Source organism: Neovison vison, chromosome 2 (assembly GCF_020171115.1).
Source record: "Neovison vison isolate M4711 chromosome 2, ASM_NN_V1, whole genome shotgun sequence".
NCBI lineage: Eukaryota > Metazoa > Chordata > Mammalia > Carnivora > Mustelidae > Neogale > Neogale vison.
This window is the reverse complement of record NC_058092.1, coordinates 11,615,439-11,642,774: the sequence shown is the minus strand read 5'-3', so window position 1 is coordinate 11,642,774 and position 27,336 is coordinate 11,615,439. Positions and strand designations below refer to the sequence as shown.

General features: G+C 60.2%; 1 protein-coding gene across 1 annotated transcript; it reads left to right on the top strand.

Annotated features, from left to right (window-relative positions):
• On the top strand, positions 1-26,876 carry EPHA2 (EPH receptor A2). The gene is made up of 17 exons (XM_044237246.1): positions 1-158; positions 4,641-4,708; positions 6,088-6,757; positions 14,867-15,022; positions 15,130-15,462; positions 15,937-16,052; positions 16,926-17,079; positions 17,543-17,642; positions 18,162-18,217; positions 18,469-18,594; positions 18,679-18,864; positions 19,079-19,140; positions 19,247-19,456; positions 19,631-19,780; positions 20,469-20,662; positions 21,280-21,435; positions 25,914-26,876. Exons 1-17 carry the CDS (start codon positions 74-76, stop codon positions 26,017-26,019), a joined length of 2,928 nt encoding a protein of 975 aa, XP_044093181.1. The 5' UTR covers positions 1-73; the 3' UTR covers positions 26,020-26,876.
• The last annotated feature ends 460 nt before the right edge of the window (positions 26,877-27,336 follow it).

Below are 27,336 nucleotides of genomic sequence, written 5' to 3'. Positions count from 1 at the left end.
GGGAGGGAGCGGGCAGCGAGGCGGGCGTGCGGGACCAGGGCGCCAAGGACCCGGCTGGGAGCGAGGAGGCGGCATGGAGCGTGTGGAGCCCCGCGCCTGCCTGGCCCTGCTGTGGGGCTGCTTGCTGGCCGCGGCCGCCGCGGCGCAGGGCAAGGAAGGTGAGTGTGCGCGCGGGGCCGCCCCGGCCCGCTGCAGCCCGGGCGGCCCGACCCCGGCACCCCGAGACTCTCGGAGCCCGGCGGGGCGACGCGCGCAACTTTGGAAACCGACCTGGCGCCGCCAGCCCTGTCGTGCTGGGGTCGGGAGGGCGCGCGCGCGCGCCGCCTTCGCGACGAATCTGGGACCCCCTGCCCCAGAGTTAGGGGGCCTCCGGGGACCAAGGGGTGGCGGCTGGGCGCGCGGGGCTCGGAGGCCGTCGGGAACCGGCGGCGGCGCCGGCCACGCGGTCGCAGTCCCGCTGTCGGCTTCAGGAACGCGTCCCGATGGGGGCGCGGGGGTCCCTTGGAGAACGGGGTGTCTGGGAGCTTTCCGCGAACTCAGCGTCTCGGTGACTTGTCTTCCCTAACCCGCTTGCCCCGATTGTGCAGAGAAGCATCCTTGTGGAGGCCCCTTGTTTTTGGGGCGGGGTATCTTCGGCCGGCAGGGAGCCCCCAGCGAAAGCCCCTGCTCCCTGAGATTTTCTCCACGCCTCCCTTTGCCTCCAGTCGGGCAGGAGAGTAGGGGGGGAGTTTCGGGTCAACCTGCCCACGCAGAGCCTCCCTGTCTTCCCAACCTGCATTCCCAGGATCGGGGGTCAGGTTCGGGGCCGCGAGTGCGGACAGGAAGTCCCAAAGTCAAGCGTTCTGAGCTAGGGGTGACTCAGAACGAGGAAATGCGGCAGGTGGGGGCGCGGTCTCTCAAGGTGTGGAGCCGTCACCCCAGGGCCACCGGGGAGTCCTGGCATCCGGGGGTGGGGGACTGATTCACCCACCCCCGCCCGGCGCTCTCGGAGCGGCGCGGGTTGAGGGGCCGGCAGACTTTGCCCTGGGTGGGGCAGGTGTGTGACTGGGGGCGTTGCCCCTCGACTAGCGTCGCAGAGCGGGTGGGGGCTCCTGCCCTTGGCCGAGGACCTTCTTGTCCTACACTGGCCGAAGCCGGCTTCGGTTTCCAACAGTGAGAGCAAGTTTTCCCCTTCGGACTGGACAGAGGGTGGCTTCCGCAGGCTCCAGCAGGGGGAAGTGCAGAGGAAACCCTGCGAGTGAGAAGTTTCCTTGAGCCTTGCTTTCTTTATCTACCTCCCAAAAAGGGGTGGGAGGTTTTGCTTTTCCAGGTTGGGAGCAAAAGAGGACAGAGTTGGAACTCTTGGAGGTGGAGGTGGGGGGGCGCATCCTGTCCCAGTTTCTGGATGGGTCAGGGCTCTTGGTCCCAACTTGCAAGAGTGGGCGGCAGGGATTGCTGCCATCTCCAATACTCAACCCCTTCCCTACCCCACGGCTTTTGGTCCTCCCCCTTCCTGGGGAACTGTGCCTAGAGAGAAGGGGAGAGACAGCTGGAATCACTACAGGCTTTTCTGGGAGGCTGTCCTCGGGGTGAGGGGATTAGGCAGGACCCACACTACTGAGCGGCTGAGCGGCAGTGCGCAGCCCTGGTCGCCAGCCTGGAAGCCTGTAGCTTCCCCGTCCTTGTGCCCCCATTGTGCCCTCCCCATCCTAGCCCACTAGCCGCCACCTCCCCCTGTGGGATTACGGAGGAAAAGGGTGGTGTATTGGAGAGCCCTGGGGTGGGGGAACATTTTTGCTTGGGCTCCAAGCGTCCCGTGAACAACTCCCTAGATAGGCCTGCAGTGGTGGTGGTGGTGGTAGGGTGGGGGGTGTTGGCCCAGTTGGCAGCTGCTGGTGGGTTCTGTTCTTTGCTTTTCGGGCCCAGTGTGGTGGATCTGCCTGGGGGTAGATGGGAGGTGTGTTTGTGTGGGCAGAGAGTAGGACACACAGGCCCCTTCCACCTGTAATATAATCTGCTGCCCACTTTCCTTCTCCTTTCTTGCTTCCTCCCTGTGGGTAGAGGAGCGAGAATGTATTTGGAGACCCATATGGACCCAGATGGATTCTCAGCAGCCACTGAATCTGTCCTCTTTTTGCAGATGGGGAAACTGAGGGAGACCCAAGCTAAGCCCTTGCCAGCCAGGGCCCTCTGCACAGAGGGTCAGATCTGAGAGGCTGGCGTCCAGAGCAGCTGGAGCCCAGGTCCCCTGGCATTGTGGTTTCGGGGCAATTTTCCTGGGAAACAGAGTAGCTGGGCAGGGCTGCTGTGGCTGGATGAGGTGGCTGATGGCAAGGGGGCTGGAGAGTGCCCCGGAGCCCCGGAAAGTCCTTGGCTGGGTTGTTCTGTAAGAGCCCCGTTTGCCCTCTGTTCCCTTTTCCCCCACAGAGCCCCCCCCCTTTTCTTTAGGAATTAGTTGGTTTTGGTTAAGTGGGATGTGGGGAGAAGGAAGGTGACCCCAGGTAGTGCTGTGTTTGAGTGAAGAAGGCCATTTGATGTTCGTGATGGAACTGAAGACAGAGAGTCAGGGAGGGAGGTTTCCTGGGGGTGGTGAGAAGGATCGAGGGCTCCTGGATACGTGTGCCTAGCCAGGGCTTATCAGTGAGCCAAGGGGCTCCCAGGCCCCCCACCCTTTCCAGGGAACCGGAGCCCTCTGTCCCTGAAGAGCTCGGGGAGAGGGCCCCGGACCAGGCTGGGCTCCGTTCCTGGTGATCAGTTCTAGGGAATTTACAGGGAGGGGGTTGTGGCTGGAAGCCCCCTGGGGAGCCTCCTTCCTGTGTGAAGGCTTCTTTTCTTCTCAGATTGATACTTCTAGAGCTAGGCCAAGGGCTGGAAGGGGAATGTGCTCTGGCAGGGGTGGTGGGGTCCCTCTGGGCCAGGTTAACCCTTCAGAGGCTGGGAGCCCTGGGCCACCTCCCTCAGGGGCACAGTCTGCAGCTTTCACTAGTCTGGGAGGAGGAGAAATACAGAACTTTTGGGGGACACTCACCATTTTCCTTCCACTCGCCTAGCCGGAGCCAGGAACCCCCAGATTCCTTCCTTTGTAGCCAGAACATTCCATTTGCTAGTGGGGTGAGTGAGTTTTCCAAGCCTGGGCCCCGGGCATGCCCGAACAAATCTGTGCCCCTACCCCACCCGCTCCAGCCACCCTCCCCTATCCCCATAGCCTTGGGACAGGTGCCACATCGGATTTCCTCCTTCCGGTCTGAGCTGCAGGGCCCTTCCTAGAGAGATTTGGCCCAGGTCAGCAGCGGCTGGCAGTGCCTCACATCAGGCCTGGGGGCCTTCAGCCCAGGGGAGGAGGCCATCCTGACCCCAGGAGGGATCTCTAAGACTCCTGTCTCTAGCCCCTCACTCCAGCCTCACCCCTAAATCGGGCCCATCTCTGCCCCCTGCCTGTCCGGATTCCGCCCTTAGAGTTACTCTTCCAAATCCTAGGCCTGAGGAATGCCACTTCTTGAGGCCGTATTCCTCATGCTCCAGGGTCCAAGAAAGTGAGTGCTTGGTCCCCCTCCACCAGGGTCCATCTCTTGATGGTGGAGGTGGGGAACGGGACATTGTCTAGGTTCCCTGCCTGAGCTCCCCCAGTGTCCTCTCTCTCTAGGGAGGGTGGCGCCTATTGGCCGCGACCTGGGCTTGACTTACCTAGGGTCTTGGGTCTTGGCTGTAGCCACTGAGCCTGGCAAAGAGCCAGGGATGGACGGATGGGAGCTGCCCAAGGGCAGGGCTGGATTTCCGGAGGCCGCTGGTAATGTGTCCCTCTCAGGCTCGAGATGCATTTCTCCTCCCTCTGGACTTGGAAGTCCCCTCTGAAGGTTTCCATCTCTGGTCCCCCAGGCACTGCTGGCAGGGCCGTCGTCAGGGTGTGAGGGACAGGGCAGTGGGAGCGACTTTCCCAGGGACCTCGCCAGCTGTGTGTATCTTTGGGCCCCTCCTGGAGGCCCTGTGGGTTCAGAGCTTCATCCTGCCTGCTCTGTGGCTTTTGTGGTGGGGAGATCAGTTTCCAGAAACCCCCCACTCATCGTCCCCCCTCCTCCCTGGAGCTGTTCCCACCTGTTAACAGCCCTCTCGGAATGCCACGAGACATGGATGTACATACGTGTGCTTCTTGGCTTGGGTGGGGTGGGGGTGTCTCGTGCTGGGGGCGGGGATGTGGCAGGGGCAGACACAGAGCTCCCGAGCCCCACATGTGTGTGAAGTGCTGTTGAGGGGCTTTGTTTCCGGAAGCAGACGGGGCAGGCGTGGTGTCACTTACCAGGCCTTCCCGCCCCAGCTCCCTGCCCAGCTGCTGTCCCCTGCTGGGCTGAGCTCTGCCTTGCACTACCCAGCTGGGGGATGACCCTGAGAGGGGCTGGAGAGGGGCTGGCGTGGCTGGAGCTGTGGCCTGGGAGATGGGGGCCCTAGTCCTCCCCTAGCCTGTCACATGGCTTTGATTGGGTCCCTTCCCTTGCCTGGGTCCCTGGTCTCTGGGATATAGTGACCCCATATAGTGGGCTCTCTCTATGACAGCTGAGGAAGCCATCAAGGCCTCTTGGGGCTCCTGGGGGACTCTCACCTTTCCCGCTGGACCTGGGTCCTGCCCCCCCCCCAAGCTCACAGGCCCTCCCTCCCGTCTCTTCCAGTTGTACTGTTGGACTTCGCCGCAGCTAAAGGGGAACTCGGCTGGCTCACGCACCCATACGGCAAAGGGGTAAGCCTTCAAGGTCAAGCAGGGGCATGGGGATAGGGAAACTGAAACCCAGGGAAGGTGGGGCCAGCCTAAATCCAACAGCTCAGTCTTAGATCAAGCTCCTGCTTCCTACACCAGGCTCAGAGTCAGAGGCAGGGAGCTGGGGGTTGGAAGGTGGGGAACAGAGAGGCAGAAAGGGCTGGGGAGACAGCTGGAAGCCCCGGCTGAGCAGGGCCCCTTGGATGTCCAGCGGGCCAGTGGTCAGAGGAACCCTCCTCTAGTTTCCTCCATCTACCTCTTGGGAGGAAGGGGTTAAAGGCTTTCTGTCTTCAGAGTCCCAGCCTAGAAGGTGAGGGGTAAGGGAGAGACAGGGAACAGAGGCTCTAGCCCCAGGAAACCGGATCCAGTTCCTTCCTGCTGGGCCCCTCTCCCTTCTCCCCCAGCTGGTACTTCCCCTTCCTGCTAGGGGCTGAATTTGTTTTGCCTCATCCCCACCAGGACTGGTGGGCAAGACCCTGGGATCCTTTTCCTGGCTTTGTGTGACCTTGGGGAAGATACCGATGCTCTCTGGGTCTCAGTTTTTCTCTCTGTATAATGGGCCCTTGCTGAGTTCGTCCTGGGGCCCTGAGCCAGGGAGAAGTACGTTTCCAGGGGACTACTTGGGGCAGTTTCCATTGCTGGCCAGATCTGTGTGAGTCATGTGCTTGTCCCTGGTCAACTTAGCCCCCTGCAGGCCTGAGATACAGCTCTGTAGATTTCCAGGATCCTAGAATGTCCAGCTGGGAGGGAACACAGATCACCTAATCCAACGCTCATTTTACAGGGTGGGAGACTAAAACTGAGGCTGTAGGGACGGCCTTCCACGGCTTCTGGAAGCCACGACGTAGGCCGTGAGGACGTTGGAGTGAGGCCTTAGCCAATGTCCTGTGGTGTAGCCTAGGCTTCTTTCCTTTGAAAGAAAGAATCAAAGCTCCTTTGCTTTGATTCATTCATTCAATCATTCACTGTTCATTCAACAGGTGCTTTCCTGAGCACCTACTTTGTTCCGTGCAGACCCTGGGGATACAATAAATGAGTCTGATGCAGTCCTTGCCCCAGTGAGCTCGAATCTAGTGTGGGGACAGATGTAGGTATCAGCACAGAGGTACCAAGTGCTGTGATAAAGGGGATGTGGAGATTCTGGGAGCCAGAGGGGGGCACTTGGCTCAAGTCTTCCCAGAGGAGATGGAGCTCATGTTCTGAGGATGACCTGTTCCAAAGCTAAGATTTAAAAACTGTTAAGTGTCATCCTGATGCCCACTTGCTACCGGGGCATTGCCTCTGGGCCTCAGTTTCTCCCTGGGCACATGCCCACACTCACCTGTGTCATCCTCCGCCCCCCCCCCGCCCTGTGCACACAGTGGGACCTGATGCAGAACATCATGGATGACATGCCCATCTACATGTACTCCGTGTGCAACGTGGTGGCCGGTGACCAGGACAACTGGCTCCGCACCAACTGGGTGTACCGCGGAGAGGCCGAGCGGATCTTCATCGAGCTCAAGTTCACGGTGCGGGACTGCAACAGCTTCCCTGGGGGCGCCAGCTCCTGCAAGGAGACCTTCAACCTCTACTACGCGGAGTCCGACGTGGACTACGGCACCAACTTCCAGAAGCGCCAGTTCACCAAGATCGACACGATCGCGCCCGACGAGATCACGGTCAGCAGCGACTTCGAGGCGCGCCACGTGAAGCTGAACGTGGAGGAGCGCTCCGTGGGGCCGCTCACCCGCAAGGGCTTCTACCTGGCCTTCCAGGACATCGGCGCCTGCGTGGCCCTGCTCTCCGTCCGCGTCTACTACAAGAAGTGCCCCGAGCTGCTGCAGGGCCTGGCCCGCTTCCCCGAGACCATCGCGGGCTCCGACGCGCCCTCCCTGGCCACGGTGGCCGGCACGTGCGTGGAGCACGCGGTGGTGCCCCCGGGGGGCGAGGAGCCCCGCATGCACTGCGCGGTGGACGGCGAGTGGCTGGTGCCCATCGGTCAGTGCCTGTGCGAGGCCGGCTACGAGAAAGTAGAGGACGCCTGCCAGGGTGAGTGGCGGTGCGGGGCTGGCGGGGGATGGGAGTGCTGGGGGAGGGGCAGAGGCTGGGCTTCTGGGTTCTAGTGTAGGCTCTGGCTGCGTGGGGACCCTGGGAAGGTCACCCCCGCTCTGACTCGCGGTGATTCTGTGAGTGGGACTCCCAGAGCCATCCCGGATTTCGGTTTCCTTATTGAACGGGTGGGTTCAGTCATTCACTGAGAAGGAATAAATAGGAAGACCGTGCGCCGTGGAGGTTATGAGCAAGGGTTCTAGGGCAAACATGCCTCGGTTCAGATCTCAGCTCTGTATTCAGCTGTGTGACTTTCAACCAGTTTCTTAACCTCTCTGTGCCCGGTTGCCGCCTCTGTAAAATGGAGAGGAACACAGGGCCCATCTCGTAGGGTTGTTATGATAATCAAATGACCTAATGCCCATGGAGTGTTTAGCTCAGTGCTTGACACGTAAGTGCTTTTAAGTGTGCTTGTTGTTTTTGATTCATTCCACAAATATAACTTCAGTATCGGCTATATACCAACCCGGTGGACGCCTGGTCCCTTCCCCAGAGCTCGTTCCATCTCTCTTAGCTCACCGCGTGACCTAAGGCAAGTCACTTAACTTCTCTGGGTCTCAGGCTGCTCTTTGGTGCGTGGTGGTGAGGGAACTGGACCCAGGATTCACACGCCCCCCAGCTGCACACGACTCACCTGGCGGACTTTGGAAAAGTGTCTGCATTGAGGTCAAAGTGGAAGGCAGGTGCAGTCTGCCCTCTGTGCCTGACCTTCCCCAGGGCCGTGACCCAGGTTCTCCTGATGAATCTTCTGTGGATGACAGATAGAAGCCAGAGAGGGGCCCAGTTCTCTGGGACTGTGTCTGGGAATGGGGCCCGGGCATTAGGGAGCTCGCATAGGGAGGCTGTGGCTTGGCACGGCTAGGGCCAGTGACAGCGGAAATCTCTACAGCGATGTGGATTTTTTCAATGGGTGGCTTTTTCTAGAAATGGCTGTGGGGCAGGGCATTTGTGGAATGCAGGCCAGCCGTTGGAAGGCCAGCTCATCCGCGCTCTCTGGGAATTTCTTTGCTGAGATCAGCGGGGTGTTGAGAAACTGGGGTTCAGTCCTTGCAGTTGCCTGTACCCATTGGTGCTCTTGGGTGAATCTCTCTTCATCTTTGGCCTAAAATAAGAAGGCTTTCTGCTTGTTTTTTAGCTATAGATCGTGTGACAGACGAAGTAGGTTCAAATGTTGGAGGACCCCAAACCCTTTTCTGTTAGGCTCCATTTGCCTCCTCAGACAAATCCTCAGAACCTTGCTTAACACAGTCTGTGAACCCCCGGATGAGAAGTTCCCTAGTAGGCCTGCGGTGTAGTCCCTGCCGCGGCCCTTCCTACTACCCTATTGTCCTTCCAGCTCCCCTATGCCGAGTCTCTCTTCCCTAGGCGGCCCCTGCTTTAGGTGACCTCCGGTGCACACTCCCAGTTTTAGACAATGACTGTGGGGTGGGGGGGAGCCAGGGCAGCCCAGTGGGTCGAGCAGGCTCCTCCCACATGACATCCTCACACAAGAATGCAGGGGTGGGGGGTGAGGGGCAGCTGAAAACTTTCCACAGCCTGGTGATTCAGGCCCTGCAGAGATAAGTGGACGTTGGGGTTGGGAGGGCTGGAGGGGGGAGACTCTCTCCAGTAAGAGGGGGCAGGCTTCCTTCCCCTGGAGGTGGAGGGGGGTCAGGGTTCTGGCACGCTTTGCTGGTGAAGAGCTGCATAGGCCCCGCATTGGGAGGACTGGTTTCCAAGAGCAAAATCTTTGACTTTGCTGGTGGGCCCAGCCACCTGTTGCCCTACTTTTTCCTCTTTGAGATCCCTCAGCGTGGTTCTTAGGGGCCGTTGGTATGACTGGGAAGCCCCAGCTGGGCTGCTCCGATCCCTACAGGCGTTTGCAGTAGTGCCCCCCGACCATGGGGCCGGTGGAGATGATAACAGGAGCTCCTGCAGACAGGTGCCCTCCACGGGCAGGCGGGAGCCAGGTGAGCACTTTCTTGGCAGGCTCGCTGAATCGGGCCCACCTGTCCTCGTCGCACTTCATAGACAGGAGACAGAGGCTCAGAGAGGTGGAGAGACTGGCCTGGAGTCCCACAGCGATGTGTGGTCGCAGCAGGATTTGAATCCGGGTGATGCAGCGGCGCCCAGGCCGGAGGATGGGTCAGGAAATGGGGCGGGAAATGACCAGTTCCTTTGGAATCCCTGACTCAGCTCCTGGCCAGCGGACAGAGCACGAGCTCACTGTGCAGCCCCCGGATGGCGGGTCCTGGTGTGGGAGGGTGGACGGTCGGGGGCACATGGTGTTACTGAGCACACGGTGGGAGAAGTGGAGGCAGGTGCAGGGCCGGCCCTCCCCTCCTGACCCTCCACAGGGGCATGGAGCCAGATTCTCCCACTGGGGCTTTTACTGATGACAAATCATGCCCAGAGAGGGGTGTGGATTCCCTGAGGTCACCGAGCACCTGGTCCGGGTCATCTTCAGAGCTCACTGCTTTTCAGGGTTCTTTCCCCAGGAACCTTGGCATTCAGGAAAGAGTTAAATGGACAACAGAAGGGAGGCACCTCCCAGGTGCTGCGATCTCCGGACAGGTGGGCACCCTGCCCGGAGAGCTCTTGGAGCTATGTCAGGAATGAGCTACCTTCACTCTGGGCCCCCGCCCTGCCCCCGGCCCTGCCTGGGGGACAGTGGAGTCGCTCAGGCAGACTGTCCTCTCCCCTGGGGTGGCTTTGTCTCTGCTTCCTGTGTTGGCATCAGCCACTGAGCTGCTGGGGCCCTGCCTGGTGCCTCAGCCGTGGGCACTGCCGGCCAGGTGAGCAGGTGGCCAGCGGCTCTGGCCAAAGGCTCAGCCCAGCAGCTGGGAGGCCGGAGCTGGAGGTGGGCACCGTGGGGAATTCCATCTTTGGAGGCTCCTGCTCCTTCAAGGGGCCCAGCCCCCTGGGGATGTCTCCTCTCTAATTTCTGTCCCCCGGTTCATAGGGACACCCCACCCAGTCCAGGCACCAGGCTGAGCATTTCATTCGGTTTCCTTCAGTCTTCATAAACCCGAAAGACTGAGGACGTTAGCTCTATTTTATGGATGAGGAATCTGAGGCCCAGAGAGAGGAAACGGTGACTAGTGACCAAGAAGAGGGGGGGCGTATGGTCCCCAGCTCACTGCCCCCGGCGTGTGTCCTCCTCATAAGTTGTGTGCCCTTGGCAAGTCCCTTCTGGGTCTCATTTAGCCCGCCTGTCAAAGTTGGGGGGGGGGTTGGACCCTGGCTGACTTCGTGATCAGAATCTGCCTCCTGTGACTTTCACCCAAAGCCTGAGAACCTGGATTGCCCTGGTAAGCCGCTGACTGGGTGACCTCGCCACACGGGGTGAGGAGCAGAGTCCTCGTACTGGCATCCTGAGTGGCCCAGGCCCAGCCCAGGGTCCATAGCTGAAGGGGATGCTCTCCCTGGGCAGGGGACAGCTCCGGTCAAGGTGGTTTCGGGGCAGGTTGGCCCCAGGCTGTGTGGGGAGCTATCGCCAGAAGCTTCACTCCATGAGGGCGTGAGCCCCAGGCTGGGGGCTCTGTGAGCTGTTGACTCTTGGGCACGTCCCTTTCCGGGCCTCATTTCTGTGGTTTCCTCCGGCCCGCTGGGGTGGGAGTCCTGGATGGCGGCTCCCCCACCTCTGCGCCCCGCCTGCCCCACCCTCAGCTCGCACCGGGCTGGCAGCCCCATGGGGTGGCCCCTCCCTCCCTCTCCCTCTCCCTCTCCGGAGGTAAATGGGTCCCCAGAGGTAAATGGGTCCCCAGAACGGAAGGAAGGAGGCAGGGAAAGCAAACAGAAGATAAAAGGCCGGTGGTGGGGAGACAGCAGGAGGTGGAGGCTGGTGGGGGGGGGGGGGGGGCTGTGCTTATCTTGGGCTCCGGGGAGGAATGTGCCTCAAGATAGTTCTCTGGGGTGTGTGTGAAGGGGGCGGTTGGGCCATGGGGACATCCCCACATGGGGCTGCTGGGGCCCACGGTGGGGAAAGCGGAGAAGCCGCGGGGTCAGTAGTGAGCAGTTCCCTTCGTGGGCAGGGTCGTGGGCAGGGTCGGTGACTTCTGGGTCACCATTGGCTGCCTGTCAGGGCACAAGACAAAGTCCACACTCTGCCTCCATGGCCTGGGGAGGTGACTGGCCCCAGGTGAACGGCCACTGTGACCTCTTGACCCTGTGACCTCGCCACTACCAGTTGGGGAGGTGGCTGGACCTGGGGGGAGGGGCTCCGCCAGGGGCGAGATTTGCGTCACTCAGGAGGGTGTATGTCCCTAAGTCACTCCACGCTGCCGCCTGAGAGGCGGGCATGGGGAACTGGAAAAACCGGGGTGCAGCTCTGGGTGCAGCCGCTGTGGCCCAGTTCCCTTGCTCAGTTGTAGGCCAGGCCCACCAGGCGGCCTGGAGCCAGAGAAGCCGTCCACAGGTGCGCGGAGGCCAGGCTCTGGTGCGGGGCGGGGGACGTCCTGGGGTGCTGTCCCTGCAGGGTCTCTCAGGACGTTGTGACACTCCTCGCTCCTGGGGCGAACGTTTAATCTGCAGGTCCTAGATTTAGCTGTTGACTCACACCTTCATTCATTCATTCATTCATTCATTCACTCATTCAGTTGCGTGCCCGACCCTGCACTGAGCCATAGGCCTCAGAGAGTCGGGGCCGTGCCTGCTGCTGGTCCCAGAAGGCTCTCCTAGCAGCAGGAGTCCTTTCAAAGGGAGCCTGAAAGCCAGGCTGTGAACTTCCCCGAAGCAGAAATGGGTGTTATCTGCCTCACCATCATATCACACATGGTGCCAGACACGTAGGAAGTGCTCCGTTTCTGTTTGGTAAACATAAGGTTGAGTAAGAGATGCCCCCCGGGGGGCAGAAGAGGGCCAGAAATTGGGCAGTCCGGGAGCGCCGTGGAGGGGAGCTCGAGCAGGGCATTGAGGGCTGCATAGGAGTCCCCCGGTCAGCTAGGGGACCGTGGGTATTTTGTGCACGTGGGTGGGTTTGGGTGTGTGTGAGCACCCGATGTGTGCCCAGAATGCCAGCAGATCCAGCCAGGCAAGGTCAGAAAGATGCAGGGGCTTGCTGGTGTCCTCACTGTGAACTCCGGGGCCCCCCGAGCGCTGGCCCACTGTGGCAGGGCCCCGGGGACAGCCCCTCGTGGTTGTGCCGCTGGAGGAGGGGGCAGCGCCTTCTCGTCAGGCAAGCACATGCCTGTTGATGGGGCCTGTCCGCTGTATTATCTGGCATATCCGCAGCGGAAATCTCTCCAAATTCCCTCTTTCCTGCCGGCAGCAGTCAGGCCACCCCCGGGCTCTGGGTCCAAAGCATGGAACCTGACTCTTCCCCCACCCCACCTTCCTCCTCTTGGCGTAGGACTGGGGGGCTGGCCACGTGGGGGGCACAGCTTTGTGGGGGGTTGCAGGTGGCTAACGCCTTTTTTTTTTTTTTTTTAAGATTTTTATTTATTTATTTGAGAGAGAGGGAAAGTGCGAAGAAGCAGGCTCTCTGCTAAGCAGGGAGCCCCATGTGGGGCTTGATCCCAGGACCCCGTGATCCTAACCTGAGCCAAAGGCAGACCCTCAACGACTGAGCCACCCAGACACCCCCAGCTAATGCCTTCCTTTAGAACCAAGCCCGAGCTGTGGGGGCTTAAGGTCCCCTCCCCAGCCTGGGCTGGAAGGTGATTCTAGGGGTTCCCCCCAAGCACCCTGACTCCACTGGGCCTGGACAGCTGGAGTCAGTCTTTACCTGGGGTATACACAGGCCCCTCTAGGACCAAGTCAGGGCACTCGGGGGAGTTGAAATCCCAAGGTAAAATGGCCTGGCTCTCTGGAGTCTCATTTTTACTTGAAGATCCAGGGGGAGAGAGCTTTTTTTGTAACGTGACAGATACATAACGAGGAATGCAGACTACAGGGGAGGGGCGCCTGGCTGGCTCAGTCGGTGGAGCAAACGACTCTAGATCTCGGGGTTGTGAGTTCGAGCCCCACATTGGGACAGAGGTTACTTAAAATTAAAAACTAAAAAAAAAATACACATGGGTTGCTGCAGGACAGCAGGAGACTTGGTTCCTCAGCCAATGCTGTGGGGTTGATCCTGCCGTTTCTTCGCATAGCCCTTGACGGCGCCGTGTTAGAAAGACCTACATCGGGAGGCGCAGGGCCCCCCCCCCGCCCCCGGCTGCTCTGAAATTAGTCTTGGGATCTTCAGGCTGTTCAAGTGGGGCAGGACTGCTCTCCGGTCTCTTCAGGCTTGTATCAGAACGTTGGTTTCTCTCTGCTCCAAAGCGAGGTGCCTGTGGGAGGAGAGGGGCTCAGAGTCAGGCGTCCTGGGTTTAGGTTTTGGTTTCCTGGGAGCTTGTTGACCTTGGGTAAGTGGCCTTGCCTCTCTGGGCCTCGGGTTCCTCCGCTCCGAAGTGGAATGAATGATACCGTGTTCTCGTCTGACGAGCTTGTTGTGCGGACTGAACGAACGTCAGGTGTGTGGTCCGGGAGCTGCACATCGTAGGTCCCTCATCAGCAGCGGTCACTGTTTGTGTCGCTGCACAGAGCAGGAGTGGGTCCCAGGCCCCCTCTGTCCTGGGCGAGAGCGCCCTCAGGGTCTCTGCTGTGGTTCTGAGCTGGCGGCGGCACGTGGTGGGACAGGCTTCTCACTCATGGTGGGCGAGAGCGGCTGTCGAGGTGTCCTTGGAGTCCTGTCCCCTGACTCCCAGTCCTGCTCCCCACCTCCGCTCACACAGAGACCTGGACAAGGAGGGAGACTTTGTCCAAGAATTTTCTCGACAGCGTGGATCTAACTGTGCCATTTGGCTCTGCCTCAAACCTTCAGTCCTGCAGTGGCTCTCATCGCCCCTGGGTAAAGTCCTGGCTCCCTGGCCTGGCATTAAAGGCCTCATACAGTCTGGTCCCTGGAAACCTCTCGGCCTTCTTGCCTCCTGCTCTCTCTGTTTATGGCCAGAAGGCCACTCATACTTTCTGTGTGAGTCTTGCTGTTTCTTACCTCCAACATTTCTGCCCTGCCGAACTCCTACTCAGCCTCTAAGCCCCAGCTGAAATATCCCACCGTGTTTCCTCAGCCCTCCTTAGCTCACCCCTTTATGGCAGACATAGTCATGCGCTCCCGGAACTCCCCGAGCTCAGGGGCTTGGGCTCATCTCAGGGTCCACGCCGCAGAGTGATACCCTGAGGTGTCTCAGGACACTGTCCAAGAATAAGATGGAGGGGGGTACAGTAGTGATGGGGTTACAGAAGAGGTCTCCTAGGGTGATCCCACCCCCCACTCTGGCCATTCGGCCGCTGCCCAAGCCCTGAGCAGCCCTGCACCGTGGGCCCTGTGTCTGGGCAGCTTCCTGCCTGCGAAGCCAGGAAGGGGCTTGGGGCAGGGGCAGGACAGGGTGGTGGGAGGAAGAAGCCTCTGGAGTCAGGTGCCTGAGCCCCTAGCCGGCCCGGCCGGGCCAGGACAGGACCTTCCACCGGGGGAGGAAAAGCTGCTTCCTGGCTGCCCTTGTGAGTGGCGGAAATGACTCGGTCCTGGGAGCAGCTCCACAGAAGATGCTGGGGGCCTGGCCTGGCCTGCTTCCTGGTGGCCCAGCCCCGGAACAGGAAGGCAGCCGGGTCCTGGGGTGAAGGGGACACCCGCAGGGGTGGCATCCTGAGTGGGCGTGCCTGGCCGCTGGGCTGAGGCTGTGGTGACCATCGGTCAACAAAGGCCCGCGGTGAAGGTGCAGTTCCTGCCCTGGGCGACTGGAAGCCGAGATGGGGACCCCTCGGGCTGCCCTGCAGGGATTAAAGGGGACAAGGCAGGCGCGAGGTGGGGTCCTGGGGTGAGATGGAGCCTGGAGCACCAGGCTCGGGCATGGCCCTGGTGGGGGCCAGTGGCGCGTGTGCAGAGTTTGGAGCACGGGGTGAGGCACTTCCTGGGTGCCCAGCTCTGAGTGCTGGCTGTGCACTTCGTCATCACAACCTGGTTGACCAATGAGAAAACAGGCCCTGAGAGGTTTAACAGCCTGCGTGGCGTCCCACGATGAGGTCCCACCAGAAGAGTCGCTTTGGGTGGGTCGTGGTTGAACTGATGTCCATCCCTGTGTCCTCCAGCCTGCTCGCCGGGATTCTTCAAGTCCGAGGCGTCCGAGAGCCCCTGTTTGGAGTGCCCCGTGCACACGGTGCTGGCCCCTGAGGGCGCCACCTTCTGTGAGTGTGAGGAAGGCTACTTCCGGGCCCCACAGGACCTGCCGTCCATGCCCTGCACACGTGAGTCTTGCCGTGGGTCAGGGAGGGCGTCCGGGAGGAGGTGTGGGGGGAATGTGGCGATATATGCAGGCCACCCGGCTCCAACTCCGGCCTCTGCCTCCCCACAGGCCCGCCCTCTGCCCCGCACTACCTCACGGCCGTGGGCATGGGCGCCAAAGTGGAGCTGCGCTGGACACCCCCCCAGGACAGCGGGGGCCGGGACGACCTCACCTACAGCGTCACCTGTGAGCAGTGCTGGCCCGAGTCGGGCGAGTGTGGGCCCTGCGAGGCCAGCGTGCGGTACTCGGAGCCGCCGCACGCGCTGACCCGCACCAGCGTGACCGTCAGTGACCTCGAGCCGCACATGAACTACACCTTCGCGGTGGAGGCCCGCAATGGGGTCTCGGGCCTGGTGGCCAGCCGCAGCTTCCGCACCGCCAGCGTCAGCATCAACCAGACAGGTGAGGGCCGGGCGTCAGCAGGACGGCCACCCAGGGTTTGGCTGTGTCCAGAGGGAGGCGGCAGCCCACGGTTAAAAGCCGTAGGCCGCGGGTTTACCTCTGAGCTCTGCGGCCTCTCTTACTTTCCTCACCTGTCAAATGGGAGTCGCGATAGGGCTCTCGAGAGGATGCAGTAAATGACCGTGTAGAAGCCTCCTAGGACAGTACGGGTCCCAGACAGGAGATACCAAGAGTCAGCTGTTGCTTGGGTTTTATTACGTCCGCGCCACGAATACTCAGAGGGCACCCCCGATGGGCCAGCCCGCGGGGTCCCAGGCCTGCGGCTCTGTGCGACAGAGCTGGAAGAATCCCGGCTTGGGATCTGGAGAGCCCGGGCTGTGGGTGGGGCCGGGTCTAGGGGTGCTCGCCCACACGCCCCGCAGCTGCCCCTGCCGTGCCTCCTCACGGCCCTCCCCCATCCGCTGTCCTGCCCAGAGCCTCCCAAGGTGAAGCTGGAGGACCGCAGCACCACCTCGCTGAGCGTGTCCTGGAGCATCCCCCTGCCACAGCAGAGCCGCGTGTGGAAGTATGAGGTCACCTACCGCAAGAAGGTAACTCCGGGGTCAGGGCGGACCCTGGCCAGGCTGGAAGCAGGGGACCAGACTGGTCACATAGATGGCTTACCGCATTCTGCTGATGGGGACACTGAGGTCTGGGGTCTTCCGAGAGTCCCCTTTCCTAGGCCAGCACAGCAGAGTGGTGGCAGAGAAGACGGAGTGTTCTGGAGTCCCCAGAAGAGACAGTCAGGGTTGGGGGGGAGGGGTCAGGCGATCAGACACACCTGGGTTCGCGCCTCGGGTCATGCCTTTGCTGGCTGAAATCTGGAGCGACTCACTTCATTTCTCTGAGCCTCTGTTTCCTCCACGGTAAGAAGAGCATCAGGGGGTGCCCTGGTGGCTCAGTCAGTGGAGCGTCCGACTCTCGGTTTCAGCTCAGGTCACGGTCTCAGGATTATGGGATCGACCCCATGTTGCACTGGGCTCACACTCAGCAGGGAGTCTTTCTCCCTTTGTCCCTCCCTGTGCTTGTGCGCATGCCCTCTCTCAAATAAATAAATAAAATACATTTTTAAAAGATTTTATTTATTTATTTGACAGAGAGAAACAGCGAGAGAGGGAACATAGGCAGGGGAAGCCGGAGAGAGAGGCAGGCCTTCCGTGGCACAAGGAGCCTGACGTGGGGCTTGATCCCAGGACCCTGGGATCTTGATCTGAGCCAAAGGCAGAGGCTTAATGATGGAGCCAACCAGGCACCACTATAAATAAAATCTTTAAAGTCTATACATATAAGTAAATAAAATCTTAAAAAAAAAAAAAAAAGCATCGAGCCTGCTAACATTAGTGACCTGCTTTGCTAGGCTGAGCTGGGGGTGGTCTCTGGTGGGCCAAGCTGATGCCCCCCCCCACCACCGCCCTCACCCACAGGGGGACTCCAACAGCTACAATGTGCGCCGCACCGAGGGCTTCTCCGTGACCCTGGATGACCTGGCTCCGGACACCGTCTACCTGGTCCAGGTGCAGGCGCTGACGCAGGAGGGGCAGGGAGCCGGCAGCAAGGTTCATGAGTTCCAGACGTTGTGTGAGTTGGGCAGCCGGGCGTGAGGTGGGCCGGGGCCCTGAAACAGGACAGCTGGGACGTGTGGGAGGAGGAAGTGAGTCAAAGAACTTAGAAATGCCCGCCGTCTTGGTCAGCCAGGGCCTAGGAGAGCCTGGCGGGGATCAGCTCCGAGTCTGGGGAGGGGGACCCAGGGACATGCCTAAAGGGCAGTGTCGAGAAGGAAGGACAGGGGGTCCAGCATTGGCAGACCCAGTTCAAATCCTGTGTCGTGGAAAGAGTCCCACACACCTGGCGGTTCTTGCTGTATTCCCTAGGGAAGACTTGTCATTTGTCATCTATGAAATGAGAATAAATATTCTTACGAACCATCATGAGTAAAGACATCCAGCACATGTCCCTAAAGTGGCCCTTGGGTGTAGAAGGGGCATTGCCATGATTTGGAGGGCGGGGGGCTCCCAGCTGATGAGCTGTTCTCCCCCGACAGCCACGGAAGGATCTGGCAACATGGCAGTGATTGGCGGTGTGGCCGTTGGCGTGGTCTTGCTTCTGGTGCTGGTGGGAATCGGCTTCTTCATCCATCGCAGGTCTGTCAGAGCCCACGCCGGGTTCCCCAAGGGCTGAGGTGGGACTCGGAGGGGCCGGAGTCTCGGTTTCCTGTCTGGAAAATGGGGCTGATGGCAAATCTAATCCCTGCCTCCCGGGGACCTGGGAAGATGCGGTGAGCTGTCAGGTGCCCAGCCCAGCGCCTGGCACGCCGTGGGGGCTCGGGACACGGCCGTCATCGTCTTTGCTTTCGTTAATAACGGTGTGTCCACACTTCCTCTGGTCACGCAGGCAGGAAGCTCTGGGAGCTCTAATGAGGAAAGCCCTCATTATGGCCACTTACGGGGCCATTACAGGGCGTTGATCCCAAGGAGGGAGTCCTGCTTGCTCATTTTCTCCCTGCCTCTCCCACTGCCTTCCATGCACCTTCTGCCTGCTGAGCCAAGTGCCCAGCGCACCAAGCCCCCGCTTAGGACTGGAGGGTGGGGGCATCAGGAGGCTTGTGGCCAGAGCAAGCCACTGACCTCCCCTGTGTTTGTTTCCCTATCGGGTTCTCTTAGGAGGAGGAGCCTGCGGACCCGCCAGTCCTCAGAGGACGTTTACTTCTCCAAGTCAGGTGAGATGCAGTGGCCTCCTGTGCCCGTCTGCACCCTGCTCTGGTGGTCCCACAGCCCCCCCCAGCTCTGTGGTGGAGATGGGGCAGCTGAGGGGGCCCCCAGGGCTCGGTGGGCGGTGGGGGGGGGGACCCTGGGGCTTCCTTGAGCAGCTCAGAGGGGCCGAGCTGGAAGCTCAGGGATCATCTCCTCTTCCTCTCCCCTCCCACGGACCCTTCACCAAACTGTGCCCCTGCCTCTCTTTCCACTGCAGAACAACTGAAGCCCTTAAAGACCTATGTGGACCCCCACACGTACGAGGACCCCAACCAGGCGGTGCTCAAGTTCACCACCGAGATCCATCCCTCCTGTGTCACGAGGCAGAAGGTCATTGGAGCAGGTGAGCGCGGCGCCCCGCGAAGGGGCCTGGGGCCAGTTGGCAGCGCCCCATGGCCAGGCTGACTCCCTCCTTGTGTTCCCACAGGAGAGTTTGGGGAGGTGTATAAGGGAACGCTGAAGGCTTCGGGGAAGAAGGAGGTGCCCGTGGCCATCAAGACGCTGAAAGCCGGCTACACGGAGAAGCAGCGGGTAGACTTCCTCAGTGAGGCCAGCATCATGGGCCAGTTCAGCCACCACAACATCATCCGCCTGGAGGGCGTCGTCTCCAAATGTGAGCACTGGCCCCAGGGTTGGGGAGGGGATCAGGGTGGGGGGATGCGGGAAATCCCCGTTTCCCCCCGCAGGATCTGCCCACCCAGAGTGGGGGTAAAGAGAGGTTGTACGCTCAGGCCACCAGACAGGGGCTCCGTCCATAGCTGTGCCCTCCCTGCCCCGTCTACACCTTTGGCCGCCCCCTCCCCTCACACCTATGCTGCCCTCTGCAGACAAGCCCATGATGATCATCACTGAGTACATGGAGAACGGGGCCTTGGACAAGTTCCTTCGGGTAAGGCTGTGGGTTGGGGCTGGTGGGGGCCTGGGGCTGCCCGGGGTGTGCTGGGGGGTTCGGGGCCGGCGGCGGGGGGCACTGGCTGAGGGTCTGTGCTCCGCAGGAGAAGGACGGCGAGTTCAGCGTGCTGCAGCTGGTGGGCATGCTGCGGGGGATCGCGGCCGGCATGAAGTACCTGGCCAACATGAACTACGTCCACCGCGACCTGGCCGCCCGTAACATCCTGGTTAACAGCAACCTGGTCTGCAAAGTGTCCGACTTCGGCCTGTCCCGCGTGCTGGAGGACGACCCCGAGGCCACCTATACCACCAGCGTAAGCACTCGGGCGGCTGTGGCTGCCGGGGGTGAAGTGGCCTCCATGCTGCCCCAGGTCCCCTCACCTGTGCCCCTCGGGCGTGGGCTCTGTGGGCGGGAACACCCCAAGGCTGCACGGACAAGGGGAGGCTGGCTGGACGGCCAACGGTGACAGGGCTGGGGTCCCCTGCAGGGTGGCAAGATTCCGATCCGCTGGACGGCCCCGGAGGCCATTTCCTACCGCAAGTTCACCTCTGCCAGCGACGTGTGGAGCTACGGCATCGTCATGTGGGAGGTGATGACCTACGGCGAGCGGCCCTACTGGGAGCTGTCGAACCATGAGGTAGGTCCCCGTGCCCTGCCCGGCCCTCCCCTGCCCGGCCCTGAACTGGAGCCCTCGACTCCTTTCCGCACCCCGGCAGCCGGGTAGAGAGGAGTTTTGGGGGCTTACTTTCCTCTGGTACATCCAGTCCATGTTTATCGAGGGTCTGCTGTGAGCCAGGCCTTGTGCGGGGCTGCGGAGCCGGTCCCTGCTTCTGGTCAGTGGAGGGACACGGAAACGGGTAGTGGGGAGGGCGGGTGCCTTCCTCTGTGCACACACCTGCATGTGCCTGTGTGTGTGCATGGGGGGTGTGAGTGTGCTTGCCGGGACCGGAGACTAAGGAGCCTTGTGGGAGCAGGGGGAAGACCCGGAGCGGGAAGAGGGCACTTGCTGGAGGGAGTGGCTGGTGTAGGTGTCCCAAGGGTGGAGGGAGGCTGGCTGGAGGGCATGCAGTGTGGCTGCTGCCCTGGGGTGCCCCGGAGGGAGCAGGGTCAGGAGCCCCTGCCTCCGTGGAACTCTGGAGACAGCCTCCTCAGCATCCGCCTTTCTGTGTCTCTGATGCTTGTTGGGCTCAAGAAAGAGTGCTCGTCCCCTCTGTGTCTGGGGCTCCCCTTCCCTCCTGTGCCCAGCTGCCCGTGCAGGCCTCCCCAGGGAGCCGGCGGGGCTTTGGCAGCCACGCGGGGCGCTGCTAACCCTCCGGCCTCCCCAGGTGATGAAAGCCATCAACGACGGCTTCCGGCTGCCCACGCCCATGGACTGTCCCTCCGCCATCTACCAGCTCATGATGCAGTGCTGGCAGCAGGAACGTGCCCGCCGCCCCAAGTTCGCCGACATCGTCAGCATCCTCGACAAGCTCATCCGGGCTCCCGACTCCCTCAAGACCCTGGCTGACTTTGACCCCCGGTTAGTGCCATAGCCCCCGGGCTTGGCCCCCCCCCGCCCCCGCCCAGCTCTACCCCTGAGCCACTTCTGTGTAGTGGCTGGCCAGGGCCGGGGGGGCCGGGGTGCCGGGGGCTCGGGACTTCCGCGCGGGCTCTTACCCTGTACGGGGGCTCAGATGAGACTAAGAGACGCAGTTGACATATGTGAGAAATGCGTCGGGCCCTGCGCTCAGCGCCAAACATGTTTTAACTCATTCGGACGACCGAGGAGATGGGTCCTATAATTACCTGCCTTTTGTTGATGAGGAAGCTGAGACGGGGCGATTAAGTATTTTATGTGCTGGCAGCTGGCCAGGCTGGGGCTGTGCCTCCAGGAACCTGAATCTGAACATTTTGTTATTTTGTGGTTATTGGTGCTGGTGTTGGCAGGGGTTGGGGAGGGGCCCAGCAGGAGCTGTAAACAACCAGGGCTTACAACATGCCCGCCCGGTGCCCTGAACCCTACCCGACCGGGCTTCTCTGTTGTCCACATAAGGAAACTGAGGCCCAGGGCAGTTGGGAGAATCGCTCAGGTTAGGGAGCGGCGTGGGGGGCCCCATGCTGCCGCCGCTCACCTGCAAGTGGTGACCCCCGTTTCAGGGTGTCCATCCGGCTTCCCAGCACCAGCGGCTCCGAGGGGGTGCCCTTCCGCACAGTGTCCGAGTGGCTCGAGTCCATCAAGATGCAGCAGTACACAGAGCACTTCCTGGCGGCGGGCTACACGGCCATCGAGAAGGTGGTGCAGATGACCAATGAGTGAGTCCAGCCCCACCTTCTCCCCACCTGCCCACCACGCCCCTCCTCCCCCTTCGCTCTCCTTTCCCCTTGGGGGGCAGATGGGTTTCCCAGGAAGGGCAGAGCTAGACCAGCCGCCAGGAATTCTGGGCACTCCAGCCTGGCTCCCCACTGTTTCTGCATCTTTTTTCCAGAATGGGAAAATATAGTCACTGTCATAATCAGAGCAGTGTTGATCGTGGGCTGACTGTGTGCCAGCTGTGTGCCCCAGCACTGTGAATCAGGCCTCAGGGTAATTTGGCCGTTGGGGCTCGTCCATCTCCCCACCGGGGGATGGGATAGAGAGGTGCAGGGACTTGCTCAGGGTCCCATGGCCACTTGGGGCCCAGTAGGGTTCCAGCACTGGTCAGTGAGGGCCCAGAGATCAGGGACCACAGAGGTCATTAGTGGAGAAACTGAGGCCCAGAGAGTATGTTAGCTGCCTAAAGTCACAGCCGTTTAGGGGCTGCATGTCTCTCTGGGATGCTGAAGAGAAGTGGGCAGAGCCCTTGGACTTCCTGGCTATTGCCTAGGAGAGAGTGTCATAGCCCCTCCTCTCCCCGGGACCTCTCCCCACATGGTTGTCAGGCTGCCCTGTGGGAGCCCTGCTCTCCCCTCCAATGTCAGGGACCTTTCCCGGCATGGCCTTGGCAAGGACACCTCTTCCCATCCCTGGTGGGAGAAGACACGATCCCCTTAGCCTTTTGTGCCTCTAAAAATAGTGTCAAGTCCCAAAAGCCCAGCTTGTTTAGGGTCCAAGGTCAGGGCCGGAATGGGTCCTGGGGCTGGGAGGTTTTGGGAATCACATGGAAGGGTCCCCCCCGGGCCTCCCACAGTTCTGGGTTACAGAAGTTCTGGGATCTGGGCCTGAATGCAGGAACATTCTCCAGGGCCTCTCAAGACCACTCAGCTGGCTGGTGATTGCCGGTCAGAGCTTCTTCGACTGGGCTGTGTTTCCTCCCAGGGGACGGGGAGTCAGACAGGGACAGAGTGAGCCAGAGGGAGATGGATCCCAGGATATCATCTGTCTCCAGCCAGCAGCAGGGTCCCAGGCTCGAGCTCTGCAGTTGTGCTTAGCTTCAAGTCCCACATCTGCCATGTCCTAGCAGGAGACCGTGATCAGATTAGGTTCCATCTTTGGGCCTTGGTCCCTGGTTCCCTGCTGTGCAGAGTGGATAGGTGAGTGCAGGGGACATGCCTGGTACACAGTAGGGGCCTAACCCATGTCACTCTCCTCCTCTCCTCGACCCCCTTGCTCTCAGCCTGCAGCCTGTGGGCAAAGGCCAGGGTTCCTGCACCCCCCCTCCTTTTGCCTGGGAACCTGGAACAGCCCCTTGGCCCCTCCAGGGGCTCCCACCGGGGACAGCACAGCTACTCTTGTGGGTGAGCAGAGCGGAGGGCAAGGAGAAGGGCTTACAGGAAACACATGTTCTTAGAAGCTTCCCGAAATAGCCCGGGGTGCTCCTCGGCCAATTCCTTTCCCACGAGCAGGGACAGGGCTGTCTTGGATGGATGGAGGTTGTGTGTGTGTGCATGTGCACTGTGTTTTGAAAGGCCTGAATAAAGGCAGGAAGTCATTCCACACTCCCTCCACCTCCTACCAGCTCGGAGCTCGGTGGCGCTCGGAGCTGGGGCCTGCGTGACTCACCACCACTGCCTCCTTCTTTATTTCAAATAAGTGAAATGAATGGGGAATCGTAGAGCCCTTTTTTTTTTTTTTTTTTTTTTTAACCCCGAAGGCTGTGTCTACACATGCCGTGAATCCCAGTGGGAGGCAAGGAGTTGGTCTCAGAACTTGGCACTTTCGCCCGATGGGGTCAGGTTAAGGTTTAGGCTTCAGTGCTCCCCCCATCCCCCGCTCCCGTCGCTCCCCAGGGGCCGGCGGCTTGCCACCTTTTCTCAGACTGAGCGTTCACCATGTTATTGTGGAGTTGCTACAGTTTCCAACTAGACTAGTGGTTCTGCGTTTGCGTGTCTTTTGGGGGAGCTAAGGAAACAGTAGATAATGTAGCCCAGAAAAATGCCCAGTCTAGCAAGAGGCCCCGTCCAGTGTCTGGAGGGATGCAACACGGTTTTCTGGGAGGGGAGCCCAGGCCAATGGGGCTTAGGGTCGCCGAGTGCCCTCAGCGTAGACTTGGTCCTCGTGCCCTGTTTGCCAAGGGAATGAATCACTGTTGTGGGAGGCCCTAGGAGCCCTCTCTCACCGCTTGTGCCCAGGGCCAGTGCACAGCAGGTGCTCCTTTGAATTTCCCTGAACCAGGGCAGGCATGGAGAGTGCTCGGGAGAAACGTAGCCTCGGTCGTGTGTCTGGGTGTGGTAAGAGGGAAACTGAGGCTGGGGCAGGAATAGTCTTGGGACAGTCCGTGACTCATCTTGTGTGCCTCTGTGGTAAGCAGATGTGGCATGGAAGGGGTCAGGGTCTCTCGTGTGTGAAAAAGACTGGAGCTGGGGTACGTGGCCCAGGAGCATTTGAGCAAAGCTTCCCATTTTAGATATGCAGAAACTGAGGCCGAGTAACAGGATAGGACCTGCCCAAGGCTGTGATGAAGTCAAGACTAGAATGGGCTTCTTGCCTCCCAGCCCAGGGGTTTTGCTTCCTCAATGGGCCTCAGGAGCAATCTTGGCTCCCACCCCCATGGAATTAACTACACCAGTATGGAGGAAGGGCCCAAGGCGGCCTGGGCGGTAGCCCCATGTTCACTAAAGCAGCCATCAGTCATTCAGAAGATACATCCTGAGGACCTACTGTGTACCAGGCCTATCCTGGAGCCCAGGGGACTAGGTCTCTGCTGTTTCCCTTCTGGCATTCACTTAACCCATTGGTTCTTAAATCAGACATCAGGGTCTTTGGGACCCAGTAAGATACAGACTCCCTGCCCCACCTTCAGAACTTCAAGGTCAGTGAGTCCAGACTTGGGTCCAGGATCCTGCCTTTTCGGGAAGTGCCTCCTTCCCCAGGGATCCGAGTGTTTCCTTGGGAGCCACACGTGGAGCCCTGCAGGTGTGGGGGAAACAGCACTGCTTTTTCAGCAGGCCCAGCTGTCTTGGTTAGAATGGCTTGCAGGGGTGGGTTAGGAAGTTCTCCCTGGTGTCTGACGTCTGGCCTTCCTGCTGCGGCGGAGGCAGCCAGCCCCTCCTGGGGGTCCCTCAGCCACCCTCCCCACACACCCGGGGCTGCCCTTCCCTGCCCAGCACCTCTCTGAGGGCTTCCAGAGCCTGTGGGAAAGTCATGTCTCCGGAATTGCAAACAGGAGCTCCTACCGTATAATTAGTCTCATTTATAGCCAGGAGACGGCCCATAAAAACCGGGGTGTTTTCATGGGTTTGGGCTGGTGGGTGAGGGTGGTGGAGGAGAAAAGTCCCAGAGTGAGCAGTAAACGTCCTGCTCCAGGGCTCCTGGGAGCATAAGTGGTTTTACAAGGGGACAGGGCGGGGCACAGAGAGGGGGGCAGGAGAGGGCTGGCTCCTGGGCACATCTCCCCATCCGGCACCGAGGCCACCGTCCCCCTCTGCCACCCGTTTCTGGGGGGTCTCCCGCCCTCCAGTTAGGTACTCATCCCATTGCACAGATGAGGACATTGGGGTTCCTAAAGGGAGAGCACCTGCCTCGGGTGACCTGGTCACCTGATTGGGGGCTGCAAGCTCCTGTCCTTAGCAGCCTGCAAACAGAACTTTAACCCTTGAGGTCCCCATGCAGCGTGTTTCCTGAGTTCTTCCTCGGTTGTCAGCCGTAGGTACTCGGAGAGAATAGGAGTGGACAAAAGCGGGGGCTGGGAAGGGCTGTGAGCAGCAGCATTAGAGGGTCCCTGCCTCCGCTCCCCTGGACCCAGCGATGGCGTCTGGGCTGCCCTGGGGAGGAGGCCTTAGCTGGGGACAGTGAGGACAGACCCAGGCTGGGGGAGAGAAGGTGTTCGTTCACAGCTCCTTCGATTTCCAGCTCCTCCACCTCCTGGCTGTGTGACTTTGGACACGTCGCTTTACCTCTCTGAGCCTCCAGTGTTCAGCTCTGGGAAAATGGTGGTGGAAAGAGCACCTGCTTCACAGAGAGTGGTGCAGATTGCATGGGGGAGGGGAGAACTTCTCACAGAGTGGGTGCTTTTTTTTTTTTTTTTAAGATTTTTTTATTTGTTTATTTGACAGAGAGAGATCACAAGTAGGCAGAGAGGCAGGCAGAGAGAGAGAGGGGGAAGCAGGCTCCCCGCTGAGCAGAGAGCCCGATGCGGGACTCGATCCCAGGACCCTGAGATCATGACCTGAGCCGAAGGCAGTGGCTTAACCCACTGAGCCACCCAGGCGCCCCAGAGTGGGTACTTTTGTCACTTTCCGAACTGTGTCGATGTTCGCAAGCCTTCAGGGTGTGGATCCTGGCGTCGAGCTTCTGCCCACCCTCCCAACCACCACCCCCTTCTCCCTCACCTCTCCCCAGCCAGCCCCTAACTCCCTCTCTCCCTCCCCGACAGCGACATCAAGAGGATTGGGGTGCGGCTGCCCGGCCACCAGAAACGCATCGCCTACAGCCTGCTGGGACTCAAGGACCAGGTGAACACGGTGGGGATCCCCATCTGAGCCCCGGCAGGCCACGAACCCCCTTGGCCAAGAATACTTGAAGAAACAGAGTGGCCTTCCTGCCAGCTCTGTGCTGGGCCACCAGGGACCTTATTTATTTCTAGCTATTCCTTATTGATGGCACCCCAAGGCCGCTGCTGGGGGGGAGGTCTTGGAAACAGCTAGGCCTTAACTGGGGAGATGCTCAGGGACCCCAAGCTGGGGGCCTCTTCGTCTACAAAGGACAGACTGCCAAGCACTTAGCAGGCGCTGCCGTGTTCCCGGCATCCCCTGGGGCAGGAGCCCCACCAAAGCATTTGGACAAACAACACAGGACATTTCCAAATGGACCACCCTTTCGCTGTCTTGGGACGTGGAGGGGTTGGCCTGTGGCTACGTGAACAGGGTACCTCCGGCCCCACCGCCAAAGGAGAAGAGGACAGCCAGCAAACTCAGCTGGGCAAGACCCAAAGTGGCTCCCCGATCTCTCTGGTGCCTTCCTCAGGCGCCCAGGCCCTGTCCTCAGCCCCAGCGGGCCGAATCGTGCTCCCCCGGGGCCCTCGCAGGATGCTTGGTTGTGTTGAGGTTTTTTTTTAAATATCTATTTTGTACTTTGTGGGAAGTATGTGTGTGTGTGGCAGGGGGCCCGGCCAGGGCTGGGGAGGCAGACGGTGGCCTGTTGTCAACACATTCCCAGGCTGGGGGCGGGTCCATCCGGTCTCTCTCCCCCTTAGACATTCACTAGTCTGTCAGTGTTACTGATTTTGTTTTTGTTCGGTATTTTTTTTTTCGAAACTTAATTTATTATTATTTTTTTTATATTTATTGCTAGGAAATGACTTATTTCTGCTCTGGAATAAAGTTGCAGATGATTCAAACTCTTCTTGGTTTTGAGTCTCTGGGGGAGCAACGGGCCCAGAGAGAGGCCCTGTGGATTGGAAGTGGGGGGTGGGGAGCTCACCCTGAGCCCTTAAATGGACCTTCTCGCCCAAGGCACACACATCGTGGAACCGTGGGAGTGGGGGGTGGGTGGGAGGTGGGCAGGGGGCCAGGGAGCAGGCCCTGCCGAGCCTGGCCTCCATGCCAACAGGCCTCTGTCACCTTTGATCTCTAGACTTCAGGAGGGCTGGGAGGCAGGAGAACGGTGAGAACAGCCACCAGCTCCCTCCCACACGTCTCTGCAGGGCTTGTTGAAATAGATTTTTCGACCATCCGTGTAGGGCTCTGAGGTTTATAAAGGCTTCTCACAAGTTTTGGCTTGTTGGAACCTCAGTACTCTTGAGTTTTTGTGAGCAGCCCCATTTCACAGAAAAGGAAAACTGAGACTGGGCCCAGGGA

Excerpts from the sequence above, each read along its gene's own strand:
- EPHA2 (XM_044237246.1), top strand. The coding sequence starts at position 74 with ATGGAGCGTGTGGAGCCCCGCGCCTGCCTGGCCCTGCTGTGGGGCTGC. Across the intron at positions 159-4,640 it reads CGCGGCGCAGGGCAAGGAAG|TTGTACTGTTGGACTTCGCC; the intron begins GTGAGTGTGCGC and ends CGTCTCTTCCAG. Across the intron at positions 21,436-25,913 it reads GTGGTGCAGATGACCAATGA|CGACATCAAGAGGATTGGGG; the intron begins GTGAGTCCAGCC and ends CCTCCCCGACAG.